General features: G+C 46.6%; 1 protein-coding gene across 6 annotated transcripts in view; it reads right to left on the bottom strand.

Annotated features, from left to right (window-relative positions):
- Positions 1-15,694, bottom strand: part of SLC4A11 (solute carrier family 4 member 11) — a 97,588-nt gene that overhangs the window by 64,139 nt on the left and 17,755 nt on the right. For all 6 annotated transcript variants that reach the window (XM_038135110.1, XM_038135113.1, XM_038135109.1 and 3 more), the window contains 2 exons: positions 14,774-14,824; positions 3,288-3,431 (listed from right to left, as the gene is read on the bottom strand). In XM_038135110.1, the coding sequence (XP_037991038.1) occupies positions 3,288-3,431; positions 14,774-14,824 (195 nt within the window). The remainder of the gene's footprint in view (positions 1-3,287; positions 3,432-14,773; positions 14,825-15,694) is intronic.

The following is a 15,694-nucleotide window of genomic DNA, read 5'->3' as shown; positions in this document are numbered from 1 at the left end:
GACAGAGAGGACATTTAGATTAGACTTGAAAAAGAAATTATTTTACAATAAGGGTGGTGAGGCCCAGTTGCCCAGAGAAGCTGTGGCTGCCCCTGGATCCCTGGAAGTGTTCAAGGCCAGGCTGGATGGGGCTTGGAGAAAACTGGTGTAGTGGAAAACATTCCTACTTACTGCAGGGGGGTTGGACTAGATGACCTTTAAAGGTCACTTCCCACCCAAACAATTCTGTGATTTTACTTGCAAACATTTATTGTGACTTCAGAAAAAGCCTCAGCCTAAAAATCACTCTGATCTTCCCCCAAAAATGCAGATCCCAGGTCCAAAAGCCTCCAGCTTCAGATAAACACCCACCTTCCCATTAGGACTACGAACATTTGCTGAAAACAAATGTTACCACCAAAATCCAAGTTACAAGGACGCAAAGAGAATTAAAAAAACCTTCCATCAGTTAACACAAGGAAGCACTGAAACACCCAGGAGAAATGACCCAAATGTCACCACTGAGCAGCATTTTAGTGCTCAGGCATCTGCACTGCTTTGGGCTCAGTACTCCCTGCAAAGGCAGCCAGTATTAATTAAAAATAAGACAAGCCATGCCTTGAACCCCAGATTTCTTCAAGCCATCCTGTTTTACACACACCTGTGCACAAAGCCCAAGATTTTATATCAATGGTCATTTGTTGGAGTTTTATGGGTCGTGCTGGGTTTTGTTGGCTCAAAGCTTAATCCCACACAGTGATCTTTTCAAAACAGAATTGCAGCAGAGAGCATCCAATTATGCTCATGGAGAGCTGCACACACATCACACAGAGAGGAACAGCTCGACAGGATGATGCAGAGCTGTCACTGCCTCTCTAATGCCACCTTCACTGCCTGCCAGCACCTGCATCCCAGGGTTCCAACTCATCCCCTCCCTAAACGGGAATTTTGGATCTTTTAGTCCTATATTAAGGTGGGCAGCAACCTCAGAGCAGCTGACCCAAAAAAGTCTCCAGCAGGAGAGAGTTTGGGCACCACATTCAGCCAAGAGAGCACATTTTGACTCAAACATTTCACCCAGCTTGGAGAACACAGGAAAATTACATGAGGATGCAAAGATTCCACTCCCATGCCTGGCTTTCCTCTGTGTTTTCAGAGCAGGAGAGGACTTTGTAGGATTCTGGTGCCCCAGTTCCCCAGGGTTAGGAAATGAGGTGTTGGGGGTTCTGGCATTGCCTGGAGAAACCCTAATTTATTTCCCCCTCCTTTCCAGCTTGGACAAACCATGCAAACCTTTCCAGCTTGGACAAACCATGTTCTGCTCCAGCTTTGTTCTAGAAAATCAAAACCTGAGTATAAAAACAAACCTCCCAAAACTTCCAAAGAGTGGCAGCAATGGAAGGGAATTTCTGTACAGGGAACAATTCACTCCCAGACACACCTTGGCTCTGGCATAATTCAACCTCAGTTTGGGAACTGGGTATTTTTTTCAGAAGTTCAGGGTATTTTTCTTGGAGGAGCTTAAGGGGCTCATCTCAGCCACCCAAAAAATCACCCCCCTCCTGGAGGATCAGCTGTGCCCTGGGCAGCCACAGAGTGATTTGATTTGTATAAAACCCAGCCTGGAAGAAACTCCAGTAAAACCATCTCTGTAAGGGAACTGATAGCCCAGATGACTCCTACACCTGGACTCTGATGAATGCTTTGCATAACAGGGAAAAAGTTGGATTTTGGTTACCTGGATCACTTTGATGTTGTAATGGGGGAAAAAAAGAATCTCTTTTTTCACATATGCCCTCATTGAAAGTTTGGGCTTTCGCTCTGTCTGAAGTTCATTTTAAAAATCTCCAACCTTCCATTTGGAACAGGACCCCAGCACAGCAGAAATCCATGCTGCCTTATAAATTCTAATAATCTCAGCTGAAAGAAAAAGAAAAAGGATACAACCAATAGCCCCAGCACAAACAGCAGTGCTTCAGGGAAATAAGGCAGCCTTTTTTTGTCCTGTTTTGAATGGAAGAGAAAACAAAAAAAGCCCAGGAGGACACACAAGGAAAGTGAACTTTTTCAGATGCAAAAGAATCCACAGCACTTGCATTCCTCATCCCCAAACAATGCACCCCACGGCATTAAGTCCTGACTTGTCATAGCAGAGCACAGCTCCCTTAAATCTTTCAATTAAGATGGCATTTGTAAAATTGCAGGCTTGGAAATTGCTGGGTATTATTCCTGAGTTCAAGTCATTGCTCAGAGTCAAAAAGCAGACTCCAAGATAGTCAAACAGGGGTCCAGGCCATGCCCAGTCTGCATCACCATTCCCAGTACCTGCTCACTGCACATCAGTTGGGATTTGCATGTAACTCAAAAATAACTTTTAACAATCCTAAAGGACTCTCTGACACTGTGACACCAAGAATAATCCAGAGCCTGTGCATTTAACCTCTAAAACTGCCCACATAGGCAGGGTCCAGCTGCTGGGACAAATCCAGGCTGCTCTGTGTCCCAGAGCTGCGTTTTCCCAGGCACATCCCACAAAATCCAGCTTCCACAAACTGGGTGGGAAAGGACCTTAAAGATAACCCAGTTCCACCCCCTTTCTGTGGGCAGGGACATCTTCCACCAGACCAGGTTGCTCCAAGCCCTGTCCAACCTGGCCTTGAACACTTCCAGGGAATAAAGAAGGTTAAGTTTTGTCTAACTTCAGAACTCCTTATCTTACTATGACTGAAAACATCTTCTAGAAAAATAAAATGGTTGCTACAGCTAAGCGAGATTGTCACAGCCACCAGCCACAAAAAAATAAACGCTCTTTAGCTGTATGACTTGATTTCTGTCTTCTCCTAAAACATCTGTGTTTCAGACCTGGCTTGGCACTACGTGGGATCTCAGTTTAGATCTGTATTCCCTTCCTCTTCCAGTTTTACTTTTCAAAGGATTCACTAAATATCAGCATTGGTTTTTATGGGAAATTAGGCCAACGGGATTTTGTTTGGTTTTGTGCAGAAGAAAAAAAAGTTAAAAATCACACATGAAATGAAACAAAACGACAGAAGTTTTTGGTGAAGGGCTTGGCTATTTTCCTCCCTCATCATTTATCAGTAGTGAGGATATTAAAACACTGTGCCTGAAGCAAAGTTCAGAGGATGGGTTGGACAGGGCCTGGAGCAACCTGGCCTAGTGGAAGGTGTCCCTACCCTTAAAGAAATGACATTTAAAATCCCTTCCAACCTAACCCGCTGTGATCCCATGAAATCCCACCACCAGGAACAACTCCCCTTTCCCACCCCTGCTTTTTTGGGGCCACTCACCGGCAGCACTGGGAGTGCCCTCGAGGTTGACGTTGACGAAGAAGCGGATGCTGTCCCCGGACACGATGGTGGAGTTGACGCCGTCGAAGAGCTCCTCGCTCGCCCCTTCCTCCTTCGCATCGTCCGTGTCGCACTTGAGGTACCCTGCCAACGAGATGGGGGTGCCATGAGAGGGCAGGCTCTCCTGGCCCGTCGCGGGCACCGAGGAAGTGTCTGTGGACTCCGAGTCCGAGTCCAGGGCTGACGAGCTCTCGGCCATCGCCGGCGCCTTGTGAGGGGCCGCCCTGAGGCCCTGTGAGGCCCGGGGCACTCAAGGAACGGCGCCCAGCATGTTTTGGGGTGGCCTCAGCGGCTCTTCCCTCATGCCAGCGGTGTGGGCAGCAAGGCCCAGCCACGACACCTTGCTCCCCTTCAGGTAAAGACTACCACGGGATGAAAATGCTGCATAAAAACGCCACCAAAAGCAAGAGTTGCGCCCCAGCCCACCCCGAACCCAACACCTCGACCGAGCCGAGGCCACGTCGTCGTTTTGCGACGCGGCAATTTGAAACTACAGGTGGAAATATTAAAAAAAAAATAAATAAATAAAAGAAGTTTCCAAGGAGACACCTGATATGGACAGAGAGACCCAGAGTTCCCCATGGGGCAGAGGAGCTGCATAAAAACACCACCAAAAGCAAGAGTTGCGCCCCAGCCCACCCCGAACCCAACACCTCGACCGAGCCAAGGCCGCGTCGGTGTTTTGCAACACGGTAATTTGAAAGTACAGGTGGAAAAATTAAAAAAAAAACAAATATATAAAAGAAGTTTCCAAGGAGATGCCTGATATGGACAGAGAGACCCAGAGTTCCCCATGGGGCAGAGGAGCTGCATAAAAACACCACCAAAAGCTAGAGTTGCGCCCCAGCCCACATTGAACCTCGATCGAGCCAAGGCCACGCTGGTGTTTTGCAACACGGTAATTTGAAAGTACAGGTGGAAAAATTAAAAAAAACAAATAAATAAAAGAAGTTTCCAAGGAGATGCCTGATATGGACAGAGAGACCCAGAGTTCCCCAAGGGGCAGAGGAGCAGGTCACTGGGGGTGGCAACACTGAGAATGGGAGACAAGTTTCTTAATTACACCAGACAACTCCTTAGCCTTTTGCAAGGCTTTAATTAGAGTTTAACCCAGCCTCATCCAGCAGCAAAGTGGTCCCTGCAACATCTCATTAGGGAGCAGCTGGAGGACTCTTGTAGCACACTCATGTATCATGTTTAATTAGGAGAATTAGGGACATTATAGAATGTCGATTTTTACATTACCAGGATTATTCAGCAGCTTCTCCTCATCTTCTAACAAGTCTTTTATGCCTAATTTGAAGCAGGAGGGAGATATTTCATTAGCTGGCTCTAGGCACTACAGTGAAATGAAAAGGGGGAGCTTCAAGGCAGAGGCTTGAATGGAAACTAAAATATTGATGGCTTTTTTTAAAGCCTCGTATAAGCAAATGTGGAGGCAGCAGCTGAAAGCAGCACATGCTGCCTCTGAGGGATCGAGCCAACAGTTCTCCACCACAAAACACAAACCCAGAGGAGTGAGGCCACAAACAGGAACTTGGTGACACAGGACAGGGGCTGCAGCATTTCCTGCCACGAGCTGATGGAGCTCAGCACCCCCCTCAGAGGGCTCAGAGGGTGCAAAGGGGCTGCAGGAGCTTCAAGCCTCCAGATGACTCCTAAACTGCTTATCAAAGGTGGGGGAAACCTCATAAAGCCCCTCAGATTAACCCCCCTCCTTCATCTTAGAGCCTGACAGGAATAAATGTGAATGAGCCCTGTCAGAAGTGTTCTGAAGGCTTCAAAAAGCATCCAGGGTGCTGCTGTCCCCACCCAGCAAAGCACACTGAGGGTATCACCCTCTGCTGCTGGCAGAGCTTGGGGTGTTTGCATCCCTGCACAACAGAAACTTGTCCAGACAGAAAAAAGTGAAGTGAGGAAAGTACAGGAAACACCTGAATGCTGGAGGGCACCACCAGCCATGGAATCTCTGCTGGCAGATGTGGCAGGGACGGACAACAGCCAGACAAGGTGCCTGCTGCCATCAGAAGTACTACAAAGTCCCACACAAACATCTCAATCCCAAACTAAGTCCCAAAGTTGGGGTTTGGTTCCTCCAAAATGTATGATGGACACAAAAATCTCTTCAAAGCTGAGCACCCACAGTGCTGACATTCCCCTCAGTGCCAGGAGAGTTTGGGCAGACCTGCAAAGGAAAAAAATCACCCTGGGGAAGGCTTTTTCCACTTCAACCACAACCAGAACTGCAGCCTCAGGGAAGTTCTGAGCTTCATCTCCAACCTTCCCACTCACTGGGTCAGATGGGAGACACATGAGGATGGTCTGAGCACCCAGCTCTGACAACATGGCTGAGCTTTTCCTCCCTGTCCTAAAGGAATTAGATGGGTAAATAGGGAAAAGCCAAGCAGGGAAAACATTTTATTCCCCTCCCCAGCCACTGAAACTGGTTCGGTAAGAGGGTGGCAGTGGTGGAAACCAGAGAGGGCTGGAGACAGGAGAGAAGCAGCCCGGGAGCTGGAAGAAGGGCAAGGGTGGAGTAGGATCAGAGGGTTGGGCAGAGGTCAGCGAGGACTCTGGCAAGGGAAGCATCCTCTGTTCCTCCCTCTTTAGGGGAGGAAAGAGCAGAACAAAAGGCAGCCGAGCCTCGAGTCCCTTGGGCAAGGCACGGACAAAACACTCGGCTTGCAAATAATCCCCAACCTGGGCTGGACAGGAACTGCACTCCCAGACAGGTGTCTGCTTTGTCACTGAACCACCTCCAGGCCTCAGACCACTCCTGTTTGGAATCCTTCAGCCCATTTCATCTGCCAGGAGCTTGAAACCATGAGCAATTCACGCCTGTCAAATGCAGGGTGACCTCGAGGTGACACGGGCTCTGTGGTGGCAGATGCACCTTCCCTCTGAGCTGCAGCCGTGCCTCCAGCCCTGGCAGCTGCTTCCCTCCTCATTCCCTGATGCTCACTGAGTGCCACCCCCGCTGCTTGAAGGGCAGCAGATGCCACAAGCGACAGCAGAAGCTGTTCAGCTCCTCTGGAAGTCTGATGGGTGTTTTGCAGAAGTTCAGAGCAGGATGTGATGTGGCTGTTGCAGAATTTGTGCAGATACCAACCACGTTTCCACACGGAAGTCCCAGTAACACTTCACAGGCTTTGTCAGGAGCAGTTGCTTCAGAGACAGAGGGCAGAGTTAAACACCTTTTCATTGAAATAAGATCTCCTGGGGGAGAGTTTAAGATCTCCAAACTGGTGCTGCCCCCATCTTTACGACTGCAAGTTGGCACCTTCAGATGAAGGCAGCGTTTGCTGAAGAGCTACGTGACAGGGCCAGTCAGAGCTCTGAGCACAAAAAGGGCCACTTCAGCACAAAATATGGGCTAAAAGAGAAGAGAGAAAGGACAGAAAGGAGAGAGAGGAAAGAAAGGAAAGAATGGAAAGAGAGAGGAAAGAGAGAGGAAAGAGAGAGGAAAGAGAGAGGAAAGAGAGAGGAAAGAGATAAAAGAGAGAGAGAAAAGAGAGAGAAAAGAGAGAGAAAAGAGAGAGAAAAGAAAAGAGAAAAAAAGAGAGAAAAAAGAGGAAAAAAAGAGAGAAAAAAGAGAGAAAAAAGAGAGGAAAAAGAGAGGAAAAAGAGAGGAAAAAAGAGAAAAGAGGGAGAAAAAAGAGAAAGGAAAGAGAGGGAAAAGAAGAGGGAAAAGAGGGAAAAGAGGGAAAAGAGGGAAAAGAGGTTTGGATGAGGAGGAGCTGGAACACAGTTAAAGCTGGCCCAGATCAGTGCTGCCCTCCTGCACCATGAAGAACACACTGTGCTCAGGATAATCCCCCTCAGTCCACCCTGCAGGACTCATCCCATGGCAAAGAAATGGAAAAACATGGGAAGTGCACGAGACCAAGGAGAGCAAGCAGCATCCTTCAGTGCTGCAGGAACAAAACCCCCTCCTCACCCTGTGCAGTCAGAAGCAGCAGATGCTTTCACCTTAAATCCTCCTTTACCTCAAGGGCTTCCCTCAGCCCATACTATGCAACAGGAAAACAAACCAGAATAACTAGAAAATAAACTCAATTTTATGCAGGTGCTGGGTAGAAAAAAGAAGGGAATAATTAGGATTTCTCTGGTGATTCCCCCCTCCAAAGCATCAGCCCTTCCTCTGTAGTTCATCCCAGACCTGCCATGCTCTAATATCCCAAAATCCACCCAAGATCAGGCTGGATGGGGCTTGGAGCAACCTGGTCTGATGGAAGCTGTTCCTGCCTACGGCAAGAGGGTGATGGATGATCTTTAAGGTCCCTTCCAACCCAAACCATTCCAGGATTCCATGATTCCATCCCCAGCCTTCTCTCTTTCCTCACATTCTCAGCTTCATCTCCCGGTTCCTGCTGCTCTCAGCCCTCTCACAGCTCTGACAAGGTGCCTGCCCTGCAGCTATTTTGTCTTTGGAGCTGAGTTTTGGCGCCCAGGGCTCTGTAGGGAGCAGCAGTGACTGCAGCTGCTGCCATCAGTGGTGGCACTGAGTGTCCCACTGCTGCTCTGGTGGCACCTGGCAGCTGCACCTGGGGCAATAAAATCAGCAGAAGTGAGCAGGAAGCTCAGCCACAGCCACGTCAGATATATTCCCTGGAAAAGCTGAAGTGGGAGCAGCACTCCCAGCTCAAAGGCTGCAGGCTTCTCCAGAAAAGCCAAAAACCTTAATCAAGCCAAATTTCCTGGGAGAAAAGCAGCTTTATTACAAAAAACATCCTCTCACACCCCAGGTGATGGGAATTACTCCAGCCACAGCCCCTGCACAACCTCTCGGGGTGTCTCAGGTGACAAAGCCCATTGTGGAGCTTTAACCAACATCTGCAGGCACAAGCCACTAACCCAGAGGAGTTTTCTGGAAGCAACTGATTTTTACCCTCAATTTCTGAGGCAATCTCCTCTCCAAGCCTGGAAAACTGTTCTCATCTACAGCAGTGCCTATTCCCTCTGTCAAATCCAAGCCCAGGCTTCCAGAATCATGGAATTGCATCTCCTCCTCTTCACAAGTAGTAGTTACCCCTTCAAAAAACTCTCCCCAGAAAGCCAGGAACCTCAAACTACATTAAGAAAGGCTTTTTGAGCTATGATTGGCAATCCAACACTATCAGCTTGCCACGTTAAAAGCCATTTCAGATTCCTCAAGTTGAGTTTTTAGGCACAGAAGGCAGCAAATTGTTTTGGAAGAGCCCAAGAACCATTTTTGCATCCATTTTCTCAGAGGAATTACAGGTCAAGTACAGAAGGTCAAAGGAATCAATGATAATAATGTATATTCAATAGCTTTTAAAGGTAAAGGAGCATCAGCTGGGACATGGGCATTACCCTAAAATCCAGCCTGGTTCTTTTCAGCATCCCAGTGCCTGGCTGTAATAGAGTATTAAGGAACTCAAGAAAGATTTAAGCCTAAAAACTCACTTGATAATACTGGCCTTAAGTTAAAAAAAAAAAAAAAAAAAAAAAGTCATCTTCACCTACTTTTTCTCCTTGTGGGTTTTTAACTTGCTCTAGCCAAGAACAGACACTGATTTTCAGGAAAAGCATAAACTTTTAATTAACCTGAGCTCTCAGCTCTCAGAGGGTTTGCTTTGCTCCCTGCAGGCTCTGATTCACTGCACCACCTGGAAAACACCCAAATCCCCCAACTTTGGGTGCAAAAGGAAACTCAATTAATAATGGGGCATCCACCTCCAAACTGACCTTTCCACTCTGCACAGAAAACACAGATTCCTGGTGCCCCCATAGGTTAGGTAACCTTCCAGTCAGTTAATTCAGGCAGGGAGAGAGCAACGGCAGGATTCAGGAGAGACCTGGAAGAACTCTGTGCAAGTGTTATCAGTTCTCCAGTCTCCAGAGCATTCCAGAAAAAAAAGGGTTTAAACAGCACCCCTAGTCCCACATGAACCAAAGCAAATTTGTGGGCACATCTCACAGGCTGATTCCAGCATAATCACCGACTTACCAAAATAATTCTATATTTTTTTCAGATAAAATGAGAGCCATTACATCGATATAACCAAATTTTTTAGGTAAATACATACCTAAATTTTACATGTCCCTGCTGATGTTAAACTGCAAAGTTTAGGTTTTATTTTGCATGACAAAAGTCATAAAAACCCTCTTCCTTCCTCACAAATTATTGCGTTTCAGAGACGAGAACAACTGCAAGGCTGCAGCCAGCCAGCAGCACCCAAAGCTGTCTCCCACCCCACCAAAACTGTGAGGCACAATGATTAAATAAATCTGGATGCTTGCTAGGATTTTTAGCTTTTTCTCTGGTTCACAGCTGAGAGAGTCCCTGGCAAGGCTCACAGGAGATTTATTCACCCCTGGCAGCCACAGGGACACTGTGCCAGCCCAGGAGCCAACTGGGGGGCCGGGGGTGTCCCCAGACCTCATGGCTGGACTGCTGAGGGTTTGCTGCAGAAAATTCATCAGCCAGGAGGACCCAGAGCTTATCTTGAATATCTTGGTTAGAAAAACTCCTTTATTAACATTCACAGAGAAGTTGTGGTTGCCTCATCCCTGGAAGTGTCCAAAGGCAGGCTGGACAGAGCTTGGAGCACCCTGATCAAGTGGAAAGTGACTGGGGTAGAAGAGATGGTTTTTAGGGTCCCAACTCAAATAAATCACTCTAGGTTTAAGCCAAATAATTTGGGTCAACAGAGGCAGATCTTCAGATCATGCAAATGGGATTTAGAGAAGTGTGCCCCAATGCCAGACCTTCCCTTAAGAGCCTGGGAAGTGTGGGGTGAAGCTTTTTGGCTCTCCAGCACTCCCTATAAAACACAGATTTTCTGGAGCAATGACCACCCACTATGATGATGACAATCCATTACCTAAGCTCAAGGGCACAGATTAAACCACAACCTCCTCCTGGAAAAACAAAACAAAAAAAAAAAAACCCAAACCAGAGGTAGAAAGTGCAGAGCAGGTGAGTCACCAAGAGCAGAGCTCTCCCACATCCCTGCACCGCTGGCTGACCATAACCTCAGCTGCATCCTCCCAACCCTACTCCAGCCTTTTGTCATGAAGAGCCAGATGAAAACATCAAGCTTGCCCTGCCACTTCAGTGATAATTCATAACAGAACTCCAAGAGCTGATCTGCTGCTGCTACAAAAAAAAAAACAAAAACAACCCTCCAAAACAAAACAAAAAAACAAAACAAACAACACCCAGGCACTTTTGAATTAATTCCAGTATTGTATTTTGCAGCCAGATTTCTAGGAAATGTTGTGAATAATCCAAGTAATTCAGTGGAGTGTTGTTGGGGTTTTTTGTTTTGTTTTTACAGAACACAGGAGCATGTGGAGTTTCAGTGTTACAGCAGAACCCTCAGAAATCAGGGGTGTTCCTGCTCCTTTTACTATTTTATTAAAGGCCTCCTGCTAATTCCAGAAATAAAAATGTGCAAGAGACCTGTGAGCCATCTCCTGGTGCTCTCCCACAGGTAGCAGCAGTTCATCTCCTGCTGGCAAACTGGGCATCTCATGGGAAAAAACCCATTGTGAAAGGACTTGTTTCACAAAAACATTTAAATTAATCTCCTACTTAAGCAAACAATTCCAAGATAGATAGTCAAATATATTAAAAAAAAAAAAGAAAAAAGAAAGAAAACTCCCCCAGAACACATACCAAGCTGAACTGCAAACTGAAAAACAAAAACAAGCAGATAAAATATATCCAAACATCCCAAGCCAGACTGGGGCCTTGAGGCCCTTCAACACAACTGTGATTTATTGTGCCAGAAAAACCAATTAATAAGTCAGAGGAGACCAAGCAGTGAGGGATTTGCTCTGGAAGACCAGAAAAAAAAAATAAATTTAGGCTGCAGGATCTGTTGAGCCAGTTTTAAAACAATGCAACAATTCAGATATCCCCATCACTGCACTGGGATTCCTTCCCTCAGATTTTGCAAGAGGAACCAGAACTTCTGGGTTTGTGTCTTATCAGGGAAAGTTCTTGGCTCAGTTAAAAACCTCATCACAATTTGGGCAGAATTTTATCACTTGCAGGTAATTCCAGTGCTTTTTAGAGCTCCACCTCCAGGAGCAGGGTACAGGATGCTCACAGGAGACAATGGGGGACTTGATGAGTTAATTCTGAGCCCTGATTGCTGAGCTGCATTTTATCAGGACTCCAATTATCCCCGGGTTTGGATTGGGGCTACACAATCATCTCATTACTCACTTACATTCACCAGAAAGAGGAGTCATTTGTCAAAACAAACTTACAGATGATTTAAGTGACTTTAACATGCAAGGAGGGGGACACCAATTACCACCAGGCCCTGCCAGGTTTGTTTGTGCAAGAGGCTCCTTCCAGAGACTCAAAAAAAAGAGTAAAAACATGGATTTTCATCAGCAAGGTGGCACAGGACAACTGTTGAAACTGACAATACACATGGCTTGCAAACAGACCGTGGCCATCAGATGCCACCAAATCTGCTGCCACCACCCTCAATCAGAAATGTCCAACTGGGCAACCATAAATTTACTTCCTTTTTTTCCTCTTAATATTGCCTGTCCAGAACAAACTCCTCACCAGATTTTTCCCCAGCTACATTGTAAGTATTTACCTCATGCAAAGCACTATAAGCCACAAAAGTGGCTTTCAAGTTCTTCCAGAAATAAGGGAAAACTTGAACTCAAAGCTGATCTCTTTGATGAACTTTCCAGATCTTTAGCTAGATAGGTGAGGAGATGGTTTGGACCATAACAACCTCTGAATTTACCAGTCACACATTAATTCACTAGAAAATCCTTCCAGGGCTTTCCCCAGCTCATCAGTAATTACCAGAGCTACAAATCACTAAACACTTGAAGTTTTTATGGATGTAAACATCCAGGAGGTTCTTCCAAAGCTCTGTTTTGGTGCTGCAGCCAAGATCATCCTCACTTCAGTCCTTTCAACTGAAAACGAGGTTTCAACTTTTAAATTTTAACATTGCTGAGAACACAAGAAGGGTAAAGAAAAGTCAGCTGGCAAAAGACAGACCCAGGCTCTGAAGAGAGCCTCAGATATGCTGAGAAACAAAAACATCCTAATTACTAAGAATACAGAAAACCATATGTATATGCAAGATCCCAGGAGGAGATAAGGAAAAAAAAGCTCCACTCTACACAGAACAAGAATATCAAAACGTGTTGCCCGGCTGAGAAAGGGAGGAAAGTGTCCAAAAAACAGAATTAAAGAGGTTTCTTTTTTTCTTTGCCCTCTCCCAACACGTAATTAGGGGACTGGGGATTTTGTATTGCTTCAGAGGTGGGGCGAGAGCATCCTTGCCTGGCAGATCCCCACAAGCGGTGCCACGAAGCAGCTGGGTGATTTCGTAGCTCTGTTTCAAAACAAGCTGTTTTGAAACCCTGTGAAAAGGTAACATCTTTATCTGTGGTTTCCTCCAGCCCTGATGACGTTTTGGGGTGAAGGCTTTGAGAATCTGAGGGCACAAAACTCCTGCAGAGAGATCACCAAAGCAGCTCAGCGGGGTGGGAGCACTCACAGCGGCACCCTCCGGGATGTGCTGCCCATCCACTCCAAGGCCTTGGCTCAATCAAGCAGCAGAAGGTGACTCATCACCCCACAGCAGCTGAACTCTTCCAAAAGGTCGCTTTGTAATGAGGAGTAAGAGTGACAGCAGTTCTAAGAGTGAAATAACCAAGAAATCCAGCGTATTTCCAATCCCAAATAACACAACGCGGGCCGAGGAGGAACTCGTGAGCAACGTCCCCTCCTTCCCCAAACCACAGGAGCACAACAGGAAAGCACCACAGAGCTTCTCCAAGCCCTCAGAGGCAGCTCCAAGGTGCTGTCTCCTTAAGACAGAGGAGGAAGATGAGTAATAACACAAATACAGGGCAGAAATGCCCATTGCCATAGCACCAAGTCGACAAAAGAAGAAGCCTCTCTCAGAAGATGCCACAACAACAAAAAAACATTCAGAGATCTGCTTTTGGGGATCTTTTTTGTTGTTTGCGGGGATAGTTTGAGGAAGGCAAGGCTGAGTCCTGGAAGGGGACATGTAGATACACCTAAGATGTCAGGACAGACAGCTGGGCTGTGGCAGAATGGTTTGGGAAGAAGTAGGGGCCTGTCTTGCCTCCAAAACCAGCAACATTTCCCCCCAAGCCCTTACACTGCTCTCAGGCAGATGCTGGGGGCTCAGTCACCTCCCCAGGTCCCAACCTGGGTCACCCTCTCACATTCCCAGTCCTGAGGAAAGCACCAACCACATCCCAAGAGCCAACAAGTGAGGTGGGAAGGAGCAGGGCTACCCCAACCTCACACCCTACATGCCCTCAGAAAGCCTCCCTGAGCTCAGGCGTTATTTTCTGCCCTTCTGCAACTCAACCCAGCCTCCAGAGAACACCTCTGGCTAGAGATGAGAGGACTGGCTTCCACTTTTGTCCCTGGACTCTCCAAAATTTGCTCTTTGTACGAGAAAGGGAGAGCCAGTGCCAAAGGAAGGGCTGTCACCAGTGGTGCTGGATCAGCTGACATCTGGCAGACATTCAACTTCCCCTTCCAGATGTCAACCTAAGGCTTGGCCCCCTGGAACAAGATGAGCCTTGTGACAGCTACAACCATCTAAGGGCCCAAATAACCAGAAAACTTTAGTCATTTTTCTCACCATATGGAAGTCCTGAATATTTCCAGCACTTCCAAGCCCTCAGGGACTACTTCCTGAAGAGGCTGGAACTCTCTAGGAGACCTCTCCCTAATACCCTAAATACATGCTATTTTGGGGGAAAAAACAGGGCAGGGGGTTGGAACAAGATTATCTTTAAAGTCTTTTCCAACCAAAGTTATTCCATGATTCTATTTCTCCAAAATCCGCAGAGAAGATGGAACTTCACTGTACTTCAAGTGTTCCTTTATCAGTACAATATCTCCAAGATCTCAGTCATATTTGAGGCAGATGATCCAAGTTTTCAAATGCCACCATTTAATCTCGCTTCAAAGGAAAAAAAAAATAAAAATCTTTGCAGTAAAAGATGTGTCTGCCAGAGCCGTCCAACTTTTGCTTGACGCTCTTTGGCAGGATGTCTCCAAAGGGATCCAACACCCACGCATGATCCCCACTCCAGAAAAAGACAAGCAGATACACCTGCCAGGCTGTACGACAGCAAAACATCACAAAAGAACTTGAAAAACAAGGAGCCACCCAGAACAGTCACTGATGACAATGTGGAGTTGATTATTTACTGCCTGACTATCTGAAACATCTACAGGATTTAAAAACACTGCTCCCAGCCTGCTCCCAGTACTGGATTACTCAACCACCACACCAGACTGTTTTCACATCACACTTCAGCTAAATGGATTCTGTATCACCCATGTCAGGTTTGCAGCTACCCCTGAAGGGCAGCTCTCCCTCCAATAAGGTGTGTGTGCAAAAAAGTCAAATAATACTTGCCACTCTCTTCAAAGAAGTATCCATTTCTTGACATCGCTGCTGGTGGAGACTCTGGAGAAGAGAGAAAAAAATGAAACATGAGAACCATCAATATGCTCAATGTCTTCACTTTACAGCACAAAGCCAGTCCCAAAATACTGCAGGCCAACAGATTTTCCTGAATGTGGTAAAATCTAACTTTTTGCTTATTGATGTTATAGTATTTACCAGAACTTTCCTTTATAGCCACAGGCATGTGTGCTTTTTACTTGAAAAAAAGTCTCAGACATCCTGGGCTGGGACCACAAAAGAGCAAGGCTGAAGATCAGGACGAGTCTCATCACCTCAGGGATTTACCAAACCTGAACAAGGATGTCAGCAAAAATACAAACTAAATATTCGAAAGGTTTTCATAAAAATACAAGCCACAATGAAGCCCAGGTTGTACCTTGTGCTCAGATAAAAAGAACCAGTTTAATTTAGAAAAAAAACCAACTCAATTTCGATGAAAATGGGAATTCACTTCCCATCCTGCTGCTCCTAATCATTAGGATATCCCCCAAACACTGCTTGGCACTTGAAGATAAGCCCCAGAACCCTCCAGCCTTCCTTGGCCCACTTCCTGAGCTGAGGTCCTGCAGGCAACACCATCTGCACCAGCAGGGTCTGGTGAGGAAGCCACAAATGGGAAACGATGCTGAGCAAGAGGGAATCCACAAACACAGCAGCAGCAGGGATGGATCCCCAGCATTCATTAGGAACAGGGGTTTTGGTACTGAGTCAGTTCTGCAATTTCACTGCTGGCAAAGCAGCTACTGAACATCTCTAGGTGTGATAATGGAGCACAGGAGCACCTGCTCTCAGGTGTGACCAAAGCCTGGTGCCCAAACCCAGCCTGGCTGCTCTGAACACTGACAAAAAGTGACAGCTCAGCCTGCGTGG

Source organism: Motacilla alba, chromosome 4 (genome assembly GCF_015832195.1).
Source record: "Motacilla alba alba isolate MOTALB_02 chromosome 4, Motacilla_alba_V1.0_pri, whole genome shotgun sequence".
NCBI classification, from domain to species: domain Eukaryota; kingdom Metazoa; phylum Chordata; class Aves; order Passeriformes; family Motacillidae; genus Motacilla; species Motacilla alba.
This window is presented reverse-complemented; position numbering and strand designations above follow the sequence as displayed.